The sequence below is a fragment of the Apteryx rowi genome, unplaced genomic scaffold, assembly GCF_003343035.1.
Source record: "Apteryx rowi isolate R43461 unplaced genomic scaffold, aptRow1 scaffold_8, whole genome shotgun sequence".
Classification (NCBI taxonomy): Eukaryota; Metazoa; Chordata; class Aves; order Apterygiformes; family Apterygidae; genus Apteryx; species Apteryx rowi.
Window position 1 is genome coordinate 5,185,976 of NW_020451093.1, and position 14,416 is coordinate 5,200,391.

At 39.4% G+C, this 14,416-nt stretch overlaps 1 protein-coding gene across 6 annotated transcripts in view; it reads left to right on the top strand.

Annotated features, from left to right (window-relative positions):
• ARHGAP15 (Rho GTPase activating protein 15) overlaps positions 1-14,416 on the top strand; it is a 339,806-nt gene that overhangs the window by 172,659 nt on the left and 152,731 nt on the right. For all 6 annotated transcript variants that reach the window (XM_026089060.1, XM_026089062.1, XM_026089065.1 and 3 more), the window contains 2 exons: positions 2,116-2,214; positions 4,148-4,274. In XM_026089060.1, the coding sequence (XP_025944845.1) occupies positions 2,116-2,214; positions 4,148-4,274 (226 nt within the window). The remainder of the gene's footprint in view (positions 1-2,115; positions 2,215-4,147; positions 4,275-14,416) is intronic.

Consider the following 14,416-nt stretch of genomic DNA (forward strand, 5'->3'; position numbering starts at 1 on the left):
AAATGTTTATGCAGTGCTGAATACCAGTGCTGAATACTTGTATTTTAATAAAGCCTGAATTTACTGAACGGAAGACTGAACTATGCTGTGTCCTTCTTAAGCCTTCAAAATACAGTAAATCTAATTATATATGTTGCCCTTGCTTTGAAAATATTATTCCTTTTTACAATTTTAATAATGATTTGTTTATGCTGGAAGAGAGGCATTCGATTGAATTGTTCCCTGTGTTTAGTCTAATTCATATCTGCATGTGTATATTACGAAATCGTGATATAAAGTAATACATTTAGAACCCCCAAACTTTCAGTGTGATGCGGGCAAAGAACGGGAGGTCAGACCTGTTAGCTAGTTACCTCAAGTTGAATTTTTTTCTTTTTTTTTGATAAAGATGATGGCAAGCGTGTGAGGTAGCGGCGGTTAACGTTAGGGCTATGGACTCACGGCCCGTGCCATGAAAGGGAATTAAAATTTTCCAAGCAATTCCTCCAAGCCCACGGCGAAGGGAGTGAGGCACGGCGGCGGGCTGCGCAGGGCCAGGGCGAGGGGCAGAGCAGCGGGGTCCCGAGCCCGCCGCTGGGCGCCCTTCCCGCCCTGCCCGTAGCGCTCGGACAGGGTGTCTCCCCTGGAACCGTACCGACAGGGTTTTCCTTAGGGCTGATGCCTTTGGAATCGTTCCTTACAGGCGTTTCCTCAATAACGGGAGGGTTGTAGGACACTTAATAAAACATTAAGCTGTTTTGTCTGCGGGTTTTTTTTCCTTTTTCCTGGTAGTATTTCAGTTTAAAGGACGACGGGCAGCACATATCTGTGGTTACCTTTATGCTTTAGTAAAACCTCTTGACGTGGGTAGGGTATAGTGCACCAGCAGCACTTGAGGTGCCTTGCTTTAAAGAAATAACTGTGCCAGCTCTTCACAGCTTTGCTCTGCTTTTGCTCACTCCTTGTTCAGACAGAAACCTTCGCCGTCGGGGGCGTTCTGCTGGTCGCGGAGAAAGACCTGAGAAGCCGTAGGTCTTGGTGCTGAGGTCCCCTTCGAGGAGCAGCCTGATGGACAGATTTGCTCCAACCCCTTCCAGAAGTAAAGCTTTTGCTTCGGAGCCCGGCTGCTTCGGCGCGCGGGCGGAACGAGCCCCTGCCTCTTGCAAACCGTCGCGGCGACGTAACCCTCCGCTTGCTCCTCTGCGCCTCCCCGTCGCTGCCGTGCGCTGGCTTGTGCTCTGCCGCCGCGTCTGCCGGGGCTTCGCTTGAATTGTCTTGGGGCGAAGCACTGCCCAGCTCTGTGCCTCGGTTTTGCCATCTGTAAAATGGTAATTTTGACCTGCTTTATGAAATGCTTGGAGATTTGCTGTGGTGAAAAGTTACATAAAAAAAAAGGGATGTATCATTATTCTCACAGCAGTTTGCAGAAGTTGAGGCCAGCAGGATCTGCATGCATATTTCCACCAAATATTGTTAGGCAGTGGAACAGCATTGTCAGGGGAATGAATATTCTTTTGATAAATATTTCCAGGGAGTAGGTCAAAAATGTAAATCGACTTCAATTCAGACAAACTAGGGATTTTTTTCACGATAAATGGGCTCTTAATTACTTTGCTACAGCCATCTTTGATGGTAATTTTTAGTATGAACAACAGTTATGTTACTAATTTTTACCAAAGCAATTGGAAGTGGACTCTGGAATCACAGGTATATGACATACATATAAGTTCAGGGATAACGGAATCAAATATATAGCTAATAATAATATCAAATTAAAAAGGAAAACCTAAACTAGCAGGACGTTTGCAATTAATTCTCCCAGCGCATTCATTTCTTTTCATTTGAACTGCCTATCTTAACTCCGAGCCTCCCGGCTTTTCCGAACTTTTGTCACAATATCATTATTTTTGCGCTCTTCGTATTCGATAGTTACTTCGCTAAGACCATACCTTATTTGTTGTGACATCCCCTAACCAGTTTCCCGACAGAGGTCGAAGACGACATGGTAACTTGGGTGCTCCAGGAGATAATAATGGGTACAAAGGGGAGCGTTTTGGTGCCTACTGGGCAAGATCAAACGAAATCCTCTCTCCCGTGTGCTTTGCTCACCTGTCGTTCCCCCTGCCCTCCCCGCAGATCACCACGGTATCGGGAAATGAGTTCCTTCTGCAGTCGGATATTGACTTCCTCATATTGGATTGGTTCCACGCTATCAAAAATGCAATTGACAGATTGGTATGTATTTGTTTTGGCTGTTACCTTTATTAATTAAGATGTAGCAATTTAAACTTCATTTGCTCAGGCATCTCTACAGGTTTTAGACAGTCAGAAGCTAGCAGCTAGCTAGACGTTCCTTTATCTGAAGGATATATAAATATGCATGCAAATCTAAAAATGTCAGATAAACAAGGTTGTTCAACTAAAATGCCATTTGATTCGTGTCTTAAAACAGAATGCTGCATTTATTTCTCTGAAATAATAAGGACATCGGTTTACTGAGGGTTGTAAAAGCACACAAGCACTTAATAACTAATGAATTTTTGCATTTTCTGTTTATGCAGCCTACAGTATATAATCTTCAATAGAACAGTAGAATAGAACAGTAGTAGAATAATACATTTGAGCCTTTTATGAATTTTTGTATTACTTATTCACAAGAATAACACTAGCAAATAATATTCCTTTGTAACTGATTGCTGTTATTCTCCCAGGAAGGCTGGGGGTTTTCTACTAGAAGTAAGCAGGGCTGCCTTTTATTAAAACAGTTTTTAATTACCAAAACAGATTCAGCTGTAGCTTTTTCTTTCCTTTTTGCCACTCTCAGTACAAATTCCAAATGTCTTCCTTCTATCTCTGCCTGATCCAAGAACATGCTTCTATAGGGCACTGACTTTCCTTGTTCACTGCAGAATCTGGTGAGAGAAAAATATCCCCATTTCTTGCATTTTTCAGGGGTTTTGCTGCGATGTAGTTGACAGAGCTGGCAGAGTGAGTCTCTGCGGCATCCTGGAAAGGGTTAATTTGAACAGGGCTACTGTTTCCTTAAAGAGCTACAAACATTATATTACCCTTAGGCTATAATCAGCCAAGGAAAGTTTGATCTGATGATGTATGTCTTCATATTGTGCATTTCATTGGATACGTGTGGATATTGATATCCTACTGAAGATTTTGGGGTGGAGTTTTCCGTGGAGACTCAGAGCACTTTTTTTGCACGCTGTTCAGCCAAACATCTAATAGACTTGGTTATTTTTTAGTGCAACTCTGCAAGAGGTAAAAGCCGGGCTTGGGCAGCTGTGAAGAGCATAGCAAGCCAAAGCGGGAACTGCTCGCAGTCCAGAACCAGGCTTTTACATTTTAAAATATAATTACAGTAGCACTAACTCCCAGGGCAGGTTGCCCCAGATGCAGTTTTGTTTTTGCACAGGACCAAATATCATCAAATAGCAGTCAGTGAGGCGTACATAGATGTCAGCTACTTCAGTTTTAAAGCTTCACATGGGCGTGCGGGGAGGCCTTGCAGCTTCGCAGGCCTTTGGGAGGGCTACGTCTTACCTGATCCAAGTCCTCGGCAACATAGGTGTGATCAGCCAAAATAGTATCTCCTTTTTTTCTTTTCTACTTTTTTTTCTGCTTTTGTGAGGAATTGAGATCATTAATGGCCCCTGATTGTTGCTTTATATGTCAGTGAATTAGAGCAATAGGGAAGTCCTGCATTCTTTCCTAAATTTACATCAACACAATTCTACCCACAGTCTGCAACACTATTTGAAACGCTTGTAACTGAAAGAATATTTACTGTAAATGTCTAAAACAAGAAGGCAACTTAAGCAACCTTCCTCTTTGCAATAATTAGGAAAAAGCCAGTGCAATGTGGAAATCATTTCGGTCTCTGAGGCCTAAAGAAGTAGGCCTTTGGTTTTCCTAACTTAGGTGGGAATTTATCTGAGAAATCAAGATCAGTCTCTAAGTGGCATAAAAGATCCGCCATATGAGGAACAAATTTTGCATTACACTTTCCTTAAATTATATACTCACTGCATCACTTGCTGTATGCATTTCTGAATCAGTTTCTGATTCTATACTGGCATTCTGTAATTTCTTATTTCATTCTTACATATAATAATTTTATTACAAACATATACATATATATATGTTCTTTTTGCAGCCCAAAGAACAGAGTTGTACATCGAGAAATTTGGAGTTCAAACTCAGAAGATCGTCCAGCATCGAATTACTGAATAGCTTAGATACTGAATCCAAAGAACCAAAGGCTGAACACAGAAAATCTTTAAGTAAGTTTTTTTACTGATTCTTCCTTGTTTTTTAAAAATAAACTTGCCATTATGGGTAAGATAATTTTTATTGCATACAGAATGTAAGGAAGATCACTGAGAATTTTAAAGCTGAATGTCTTCTGTGCTGATATACATAACTTGCATTTAAGTATAGACAGTTACTAGCTCCATACTTTTAAAGGGTGACATTCTCTCCTAAGCAAAATAAATTTGTTTAGGAGCAAAGGCTTATTCAAGCCATTTATTTTTAAAAATAAGCAACATGAGTCCTATGCTAATGTTCTATTGCAGTGGCTTTGTTTCCATTTTAGTAAAATGCCTCAAATTGCTTGAGTGATTCTTTCTGTTATATATTTATACAGTGAATTACTTAATGATCTGGCATATCCTCTGGAATGAACAACCTATAAAGTCATGGAAGTTAAATTCCAGGGATCAAAGCTGATTTTTGTCAGTAAGATTAGAAAAGAAAGTGATCTAAAACTAAATAGTGTTGTGTTCTAGTCCACTGAGACTTTGCTTTCCCAGTTTGTGCTGAGGTGTTCATGATACTGTGGGCACAAGACGCGGGAGCTGGTGGTGACCCTGAATCACTCGCTCAGCATTTTTTAGTTTTCACGCTCCCTCTTGTATCTTTGTTTTTCTTCTTTGTTCAGCAGGAGATTCACATAATGCTTCTAACGTAGCTGCCGTGACAGCTTTAGACCCTACCTATAGGTAGTGGAGTGCTGTGTAGGAATTTGCCTGCAAACATTTTACTGTAGGATCGAAGCCTTAGATGTTAAAGAAATAGTTGCATTCAAAAGACCCAACAGAGCTATTTTTGATGATAATTATCCACATAATCACAAATGTATGCACACACGTGTGCGCATGTGCGCGCGCGCGCACACACACACACACACACACAAATACAGAGATTCATTAGATAGACAATTTTTGCAGACCAGAGCTTTTTGTTGTTCTTATTTCCCTCTTATCTTGGAGATTTTTTTTTAAGGGTTTTCTTTCTACAATAAAATATAAAGTAGCCTGGATGTAGCTTGTGAAAAATTGTCCCAATGTCTTCATACTGTGTGTTACACTGTGTTTCTCAGAGCAAGAAGAATAAGACTGAGGGAATGGTAAGTTTGAGGGCCTGATTCTGTTCCTATTGCAATTACTAGCAAAATGCCCATTAGCTGTCTCATCACTTGGGGAATTTTTATTTATTTATTTATTTATTTTGACTTCTCAAATATCTTTAATTGATAATTTATCAGACAAAACAGAAAGAAGTGCACACGAGCAGTTTCATAGACTTAGTCTACATTTCTTTTCAAACCTTAGAGAATTGTGAATAACCTCTGTTTTGTTAAAGGCTATTTAAACTACTAAAAAATGTGAAAATATCTGCTGTGAAATCTCACTGAATCGAAGCTCGTATTTAAACACTGTAGATTGGATTGCTTCTGAAATATGTATTCAGAACTTTTTTTGGCCCCTTGAGATCAAGTAATTATGTGGAATTAGAAAAATCATATTATTCACTTACTTATTAGTAGTCTAAGCACAAACTGTATTGTCAGTTTTCTGCCTTTGGCTTTCTGTGCCCTTAATGTTCACACAAGTATCGTAGCCAGAATTATCGGCAGCTAGAGCCAAAATTGCTTTAAAAAGGCATGAGAACTGGTAATGACACATTGTTAGCAGTTAACAGGTGGTCGTTTCATTGTCCAGTTTGACTGCAGAGCACAGAGAAGATATGTGCAATATCTGCAAGTGTGTTTATAAAGTTATTACAAAGTTTAACGATTTTATAATTTCGTAGTGCTCTTATATTACTGACTGCTGCCAATGTCAAATCCAGACAAAGGAGATTTTAAAAAGTTGGCTTAAATCTCGTTCAGTTTAACACAGACGAAAGGCAACTGTGTGTTAGCAGGCCATCGCCACCCCCTGATAATCTTTAATGAAATATTCAGACAGTTCAGATTCATTTGTATGTTCCTTCTGTACACTTTAAGGGCTGTAAAAATATTCTGGAATTTTGGATGAGACACTATTGTTTTTTTAGCAGCACGAGTGCATAGAGGACAGGTATATTCCACCCAAAGTGTTCCAGTAATTTACTCTTTAATTTAAAACTGGGGAGACTGCCTCTAGAGACTGAGTTGCAGGAATTTAGTTTTTATGCTTAATCCTAATTGCCTTTGCTTAGATTACAAGGATAAATGGTAATCTTCCGTGATTCTTTTTGAGTTCTAGGCACTGATTTCTTTGGAAATTGGGCTCAAACTGCCAGACTCAATTTACAGAATGCACAGAGTGTCCATCTTCTTGGTCATGCAGCTTTTCAGTGACCTCTCATCCAGTTTGGATTCAACTCAGATTTTACTTGAAGTTTTCTTGAGCTAAGAAATAGCCAAGGAAGGCCTTGGGAAACATTATCAGTAATATCTAAAATATCTGTGATCCTCCTTTCAAATATGTGGGAAAAGATTACTCTTTATTTTATGATGCCAACTATTTCAGTGATTTAATTTATGCAGCTAATGCTTACTCAGAAAGAGCATTTTTTTCACTCTAGCAGACTCCTGCATTAGAGGACGTACACTTTTGGTGCAAGGAACGTGCCCTGCAAAACCAGTCCTTTTGATGTGAAGAAGTCTTGTCCCAGCCAGACAGATTTCATAATTCCAGATAATTTCATTATCATTCAGATTGTAGTCTTTTTCCTAAGGCTGCCCCCAAAATCTTGACTTAGTACTGGTTGCAATTGTGCCTGTTGGTAAGTGGTCTGCCAAGTTAATTTTAGGCTAAATGGAAACAGTGTGCCTGGGTTAGACTGAAAGTAGAGATGCTGTCGCTGCTCATGGGACACAGGGAAAGTCTCTCTACATCGCAAGGATTCCCAAGAACCGTTCAGCTCTCCAAAAAAACAAGACTTTATTGTGTATACGGGCTATAGGAACCATCAGGATAGTAATGTCTGCAGCCAATAAAGCCAACTTCGCGCTTTCCACTCAGCTCGGGGTGGCTTTTTCCGCACATGGTGGCTTTGTGGCATGCATTTTGGTCCTTCTCTCGGAGCCTGTGCACTCAGCAGTGACCTCTTGTGGAAGAGACTGCGCTCGAGGAGCTATCGATTGTCGGAGGGGATCAATTCCCCTTCTCCTCCCCCTTTTCCGAGCGGGAACAAACGGCTTCGCAGTAGGAAGAGTGCCCTTTGGCTACTGTATCAATCTGAGGGCTGCTCTTGTCAAAATGCACAATCACAAGCTTGATAATGCAATACATTCCAAAAGCACTATATTTCCAACCTGTTCTCCATCATTCCCTTATGGCGTCACATTTACTCAGTTCATCACATTCTTATTAATATTTTAGGTTTCCTTGAAAGTGATGGAATTCTATTTTTATTACAAAAGCAACAAGAATAAATACTAATTGTTGTCAGTTATTTCCTTATGTAGTGGGAACAGTAATCTGTTCCGCAGCCTTAGGTTGCCAAAGCAAAATAATTAAATATTTTAGACATTTAAAAAATCTGTGATGTTAGATAAATGCAATTTGATCTCCTTGTTTTGCCATATAAAAGCTGGAACTAGCTGAATTGATAAGATTGAATTGCATTATTTTTATTGTTTCTACTTGCACATTTTTCTCTTATCTGCAAGAACACTTTACTGGAAATCCAGTGGTTAGTCATGCAGCCACGCTATGGATCCTGCACAGTCTCCTCTATGTTTAAATCCGAGGCTTGGAAGCCACAACCGGAGCATAAGGATTTAAAAAATATCAGTAAGGAGGAAAGTCCTAATGGATTGCGTAGTATTATGTTATTTGTTATGACTTTAGTATCTTAATAACTGTAGTCGGGGATCAGGGCTTCATTGTTCTAGACACAATGGGACTGTAAGTAAGACAATTCGAGCCCCGGCGGGCTCCAGTCTGAATAAGGACAAGTTGCAACAGGTGGAGAAAGCGGACAAAAGAGGGGGTGGAAGGAAAAGTTGACAGTAAACCCGACATGTCATGCATATTAAACAGCAGGCTTGGGATTCCTTTCCACTCTTCGTTAGGATCGGGGCGTTATCCCTGGCACCCTGGCTGCAGTCCAACCCAAATAATGACATTTTGCTTACCTAAATTCCTCTTGCGGTTTCAACTGGGAGGCCTGGGCCTTTTTAGTCCTAAACGGCAACGTAGCGCAGCTCTGCGCTGCTACAGTGCTCCCAAGCTTCCCGAGGGAACGGCTGCGGTGTAGGTGTTCGGCAATGTGTGTCTCTCAACTTCTTTTTTAATAGTGGGGAAAAAAAAGAAAGAACCTGTAGGTCATAAGTTTGATTTGCATTCAGAAAAATTTACTGCAGAGTCATCTGTGCTCTGAAATCTGCTTCCGTTTCTTAGAAGGTAGGATTTAAGTTAGGCATTCCATCCCTTGAATTTAAACAAGGAATATATACACTTGAAAATTGCCCAAAGTTGCTTATTTCTTTCTCTTGTATTTACTTCAAAAGATGGAATTTTGAAACCTGAAATGTACCATGTAAATATTGCTAAATGATTACTAAAACACCCCAAATCGTCTTTGAATGCAATTTGTTAGATAATTAAGATTGAACAATGTGCAAAAAAACCCCAAATCTCGGTCTCTCAGTAGACGTGAGCTAAGAGCTGGAGAAGCCAGTGAAGCCTTAACCCTTGCTGGCTTCCTATTGCGTTTACTCCTTCCTTGACTAAAGCTTCTTCCGAGGCTTTGCTTGAGAGTTTAAAGTTTGTCCCCACACATATCGAAGTTATGCTGCTATTTCTGTGCCTACACGTTGTGTTGCTGAGGCTGTTGTCTGCCTATGGAACGAAGAGGTTGGTTACCAGGGGAGAAACACATATATTTACATGGCTTCAACTGTATAATAACAGGAGAAAAAAGCCAGGAACTTATTTAAAGCCTCATTTAGCATGACTCGGAAAAGGCCACCTAATTACAGACAATGCTCCGAAAGGAGCCTATGTGATTTGCGTTCTTCCTTTTTTAACAGATTAAGAGCATGGTGGGTTGGGAGCCCATATCCTGCGACTTAGTGAGACTCGCTGCTACCTCCCTGCAACTTCCTGAGGGCCGGATTCGGCAGCCCTTAGTCACGCTGAGTGACGTTTCCGCTCGCAGGCTGTCTTTCGATGGGGTCCCTTACCCGCCCGGGGTTGCTTCTGCGATCAAGGGCCTCATCAGAGTAGCGAAAGTGGGAAGTCGCTCGCTTTCTTTGTTAGCTTCCACGAGGTATGAATTCTTTCCCCTTCCCAGCCCGTTTGTTTTAGTGAGATGGGAAGTTCAAAGCCAAATGGATACTATTTAGTTAATATTATTTGATTACGATGTTAGCATTATGTATAGGTCAGTTTTATTGTTTATAATAAAACCAAGAAAAATAAAGCAGTAAGGTATATTAGTGCAACATTAGCAGTGACAACAGTTAAAAGAGAGAGCAAAATTAAAGCTATGTGCAAATATGCAGCTTCCTCCTGCAACGTTAATTTTGTCACTGTACATCTTATATGTTTGTGGTATTTATTTTTATAGCATCAACAGTACTGTAGACAGCTTCAGATACTGGAAGAAAACACAAAAAGAAAATACAACATGCTGTTTGTGGAGTGTAGGAGCATTCATTTGGACTTTGGAAACTGAACTTATTTTTTTACTTAGTTTTACTATAATGTTTTGCTATAACATTTACTATGGGTATGCTATTTTCTTAAAGCTTAGGGAAATACTGATTTCAACAGCTAAGAAATAATGATATTGGCATTTTGGGAACAAAACATGACAAATTCAGAAACAAATTGTGTCACCTCTGCTGATCATATGAGATTATATTGCACCCAAAATCAGAACTGATCAAAAAGGAAAAAAAAAAGATTTTCTCGAACTTGAATATCCTGTTTCCATTTTGTACTTTGTTACTATATCAGATCAATTATAATATAATGTTTCTTCAGTTCTTTATTTCATTTTTACTTTACTTTCCAAAATCCTTCCAGAGTTTACAATTTGGGTTGAAAAAGCATATTTTTAAATTGGGCATAACCAACTTCCATATAAACGTTTGGCAGGGAAATCAGTGCATGTTCTCTTAATTCATTTTTATTGAACCAAGTCCAGATTTTTAGTCAGGAAAAAGTTAGATATTAATCATATCTGAACAGGATCATTAAATTTTCCTTTACCTACCAGAACAGCAGGGTCATTATAGAACCATGAGAAGTTAGCTCACTTATTAATCTTTACAATTACATAAAAGTGATCATTTTTCTAGTACTTAAGAGTAGCTCTTACCCATTACTTGAAGACTATGGGGGAATATTACAATATAATATAATGTATTATTATAGATGTGACCTGCGACTCATTGGTCTGCTCACTGACACACAACTCTCTGTAGAAGTTATCTGTTTGAGCTTGGATAATCTTTAATTGTTTCATATTCCTTGTGCTCATTTACGGGACACGCTGGTAAATAGTGAGCTAGTCACTGAGTTATTAATTACCTCATTATTACTTAATTATCACTATTGCATACTTCATTTTTATGGAGAATTACAGCATAAAAGAAGGCATTTTATACTGCCCACTACAGTTAAGTATGAATGACAGACATAGCTAATGTAAGATTGAGTTAGTTAAAGAAAATCAATCAGAAATCCTCACTATAGATTGCTATCTGGCTTCTTCTGCCTTTTCCAGCAAACACTTCTCATCCTTGACTTTGAAACCCAACAGTTTAAACTGGGTTCTTGTTTCAGTGGACTAATCCCCTTTCATAAATCATGTTCAAGTGCTGAAATAATTTGCACATCATTTAAAGAGTATTTGCTTTGAAACATTCACCTCAAGCCCTTTTGTATATCCTTTCTCTCTAAAGATTTGTCGTATTTGTTTTGTTCTCTGAGGTATAAAAGACCTGGGTAAACTTTATTCCTGTTGTTTCAAGATTAGTGAAATAAAATGCATATTTATTCGACTGGGACTGAAAGGAGCTTTAGTAAAGATGATCATACATATGACCCATGGGAATGTTATAATACAAAATGTCTGTCTTAAAATCTCTTTAGGTTTGTTCAAAACACTATTGAAGGACTTAAGTTAAAAAAGGGGGGGAGGGGGGCTACAAATCCATATTTCTTCTTTGTTGCCAAGAAGAGAGACACCATATTTTTTTCTTAACAAAATAAACTCCTACATGCACACTCAAGATAAATTTGATATGGGGGCAAGAAGATACTGGACAGTCATGATTAATCTAACTTTTTTTCCTACTGAACTACACATATTGTCAGAATATTTAAGAAAGCTACATTTTGAAAAAATGTGCAGATTTTTTTCCCCACAAATAATTGCTTCAGAAAAAGCAATTGCAAAGCCATCATGGGCAGCATATCAGCATTTTATGTATTACTGGAGGCAAGCAGTTCTACCAGTTCCATGTCATAAAAGGGAGGCTGGTTTCTGTGAAACTAGGAAAAGATATTTACTCTTATCCCTGGCACTTTAAGCCCCGCTATCAAACATGGTTTGCACCGCATTGGTGCAGTCTCTTAACTCATTACAAAGTAATGTTTGATGCGTATTTTGCAAATTGCCATGATTTTTATTGTTTACAGCAATAGACAAAAGACACAGAGGCAGTTGCATCTGTTTGACCCACCATCACTTGTGCCATCAACATATCTCCATTTTTGTCATTTTCTTCTTCTCTCCTGCCTAGGGAAAGAACATAGCCTCATTCTTAAACTGATAACAGCTAAATAGATATATGCATTTGCATTGCAATGAGAAATATTTTAAACCACTGTCTTTGGAGCGAGGTCAGAATTAGAACAAATGACAGTGACTTGTTGAGCTTTGCTCTTTGGAAAGGGAATAGTCAGCAGAGCTCTCTGTCGCTTCTGTGTGCCGTAATTCTGAAACCTCTCATGATAATTATTGAGATGACTACCCTGATTGCAAGTTTGTAGCCAGAAAAATGATTCTCAAACTACACTGTATTCTGAGGTTTCACTGCTATTTATAACTAATCCAGATGCAATCCTCCGGGTACTTTGGGAGGAATGTGACAGAAATAAGCAGGTTTTTAGATTATAAAAGTCTAAATAAAACCGAATTAGGGATACTGTAAATCAGACTCCAGATAGGATTACTTACTGGCCAGACTCACCTTTTTCCTGATGGAGAAATCATTTCAATGTTTATACCTTCCAGGTTGGAGGATGTATTTCATTTAAATTATGACCTCCAATCCCAAATATTTAAAGAGGAGCTTAACGGATGGAAGCACATTACTGTCTTTGGACTGGGTGCATTAGCACTTTAAAAATGAATGTGCTTCCTAGGTTCTCCTATTTGTTCCACCAGCTGCCTGCTGACGTGCCAGATAAACAGTTTGAGGACAAGTGTATTAAAGAAGTGTGTGCGGTTGGAGCACTTAAAAACTTCCACTGGTGTGAAATATTTTTGCTAAACCTACTTTCTTTAAAAGATGAACTCCATAATAACCACTATAGCTCTTTAATCCACCAGAGCGACTTCTGTAGCTATTTGAGGTTATATTATGATAGAGGAGCCCCTTCCCTGTGTCAGTGGATGGGATATACCATTATGGGAGGGATAGAAGAGCTTCTTCATTAAGAACAGGTTCTTCTGTGGGCGTGCTGGGGACGACAGTGAGATGTTTCACGGCTGCATGGCTTGCACGAGGGACCTTCGCAGTGCCGTACGTGCATGTGCCATCCATAGCTATGGCAGTTGTAGCCCTAAAAACCAAAGGGTTGATACCACTGAAGGGTTAAGCACTGTACTCTTTCTCAATGAAGGAAAAGGTTCCAACTAGCTGGCTTTAAATCCTGACTGTTAAGAGAAGGCTGTGACATATGAGCAGTTCCCCTCACCAGGAAGGATATTTGGCTCCATTTAATTAATTCCATTGGCCATTGTCTTAAGCGTGCCCAGGATTCACCCAGGAGGGATCCACTTGCGTTACCGCTATTGAAAAGTGTAACATAGCATTATCTTCCTCAGACAGACTTTCTGTAGCATTGAGTCAATTCCCTGGTTACTGAAAACAACTACCTCATTTGATTTCTTTCATAATTAATGAAATTCGGTAATAATGCTTTTGCCCCTCTGCTCATGCTGGAAGAATGTTGCAGAACTTTGCTGTTCTCGCACTGAAAACATTCTTCTAATTTTCAGCCTAAATTGACTTGTGGTCAATTTAGATGTAACAAATGTGTTCTTGTGTCAGCATTTAGTTTGCCCTTTGTTTTCAGCAGTTCTTTTCCATCGCAGGTTTGCCTCCCCAAACAGAGCTACCAACCACAGTCCCAGTCCTTCTCCTATGTTGTGCTGCTAGGTTAAGCTAGCCAAGATTTGCGGTCTTCTCACCAAAGATCAGCTGCTGCTCTGTTTCCTGATCATCTTAATAGCCCTTTTTCGAATCTGCCCCAGTTTCGATTCATATTTCTTGCCTGTGGGCAAGCTCTTCCCAGAGCCGTGTAAAATGGATTTCATGCTTCTGCATGGGAATGGCTCTCCTGAGACATCCTAGGTATTGCATTTGCCTGTTTTGTGGCTGCTTCGCTGTGATTTAGAGGTAAAAAATAAGCAACTAGAACACCTAGATCCTTCTGTCCTTTAACCTTTTGCAACCAATGCACCGGCAATGAAAACTGAAGGGTAGGCTTGCCTGCAGCCTTTTTATAGCATAGAAAATGTGTTTCTATGCTCAATGACAGTTTGTGGAATTAATTTTTAAGGTATTCGATTTATGTGGAAAAATAACACTCATACAGAACTGAGCAGCTCTTCTCAGACAACACTTTTAAAATAGATGAGAATTAAAAGAGTTTAAAATTCTCAAGTGCAGATAAACTATGCACTTGGAAATTTCTTGGAGAGGAAAAAGGCTTATTAGACATGATGGACTTTTTGACGCCTTGTTGAGAACATAGAAATAGTTCAAAAAGCATACAGGTATGAAGCCCTCCTAGAGAAAGTATGTTTGTGTGTGTGTGTATATGTGTGTGTATGTGAAGGTTTATAGATCATATATTGATTGTATGTTTTATAATCACCTCTGCTGCAGAAGCTTATAGTCCAG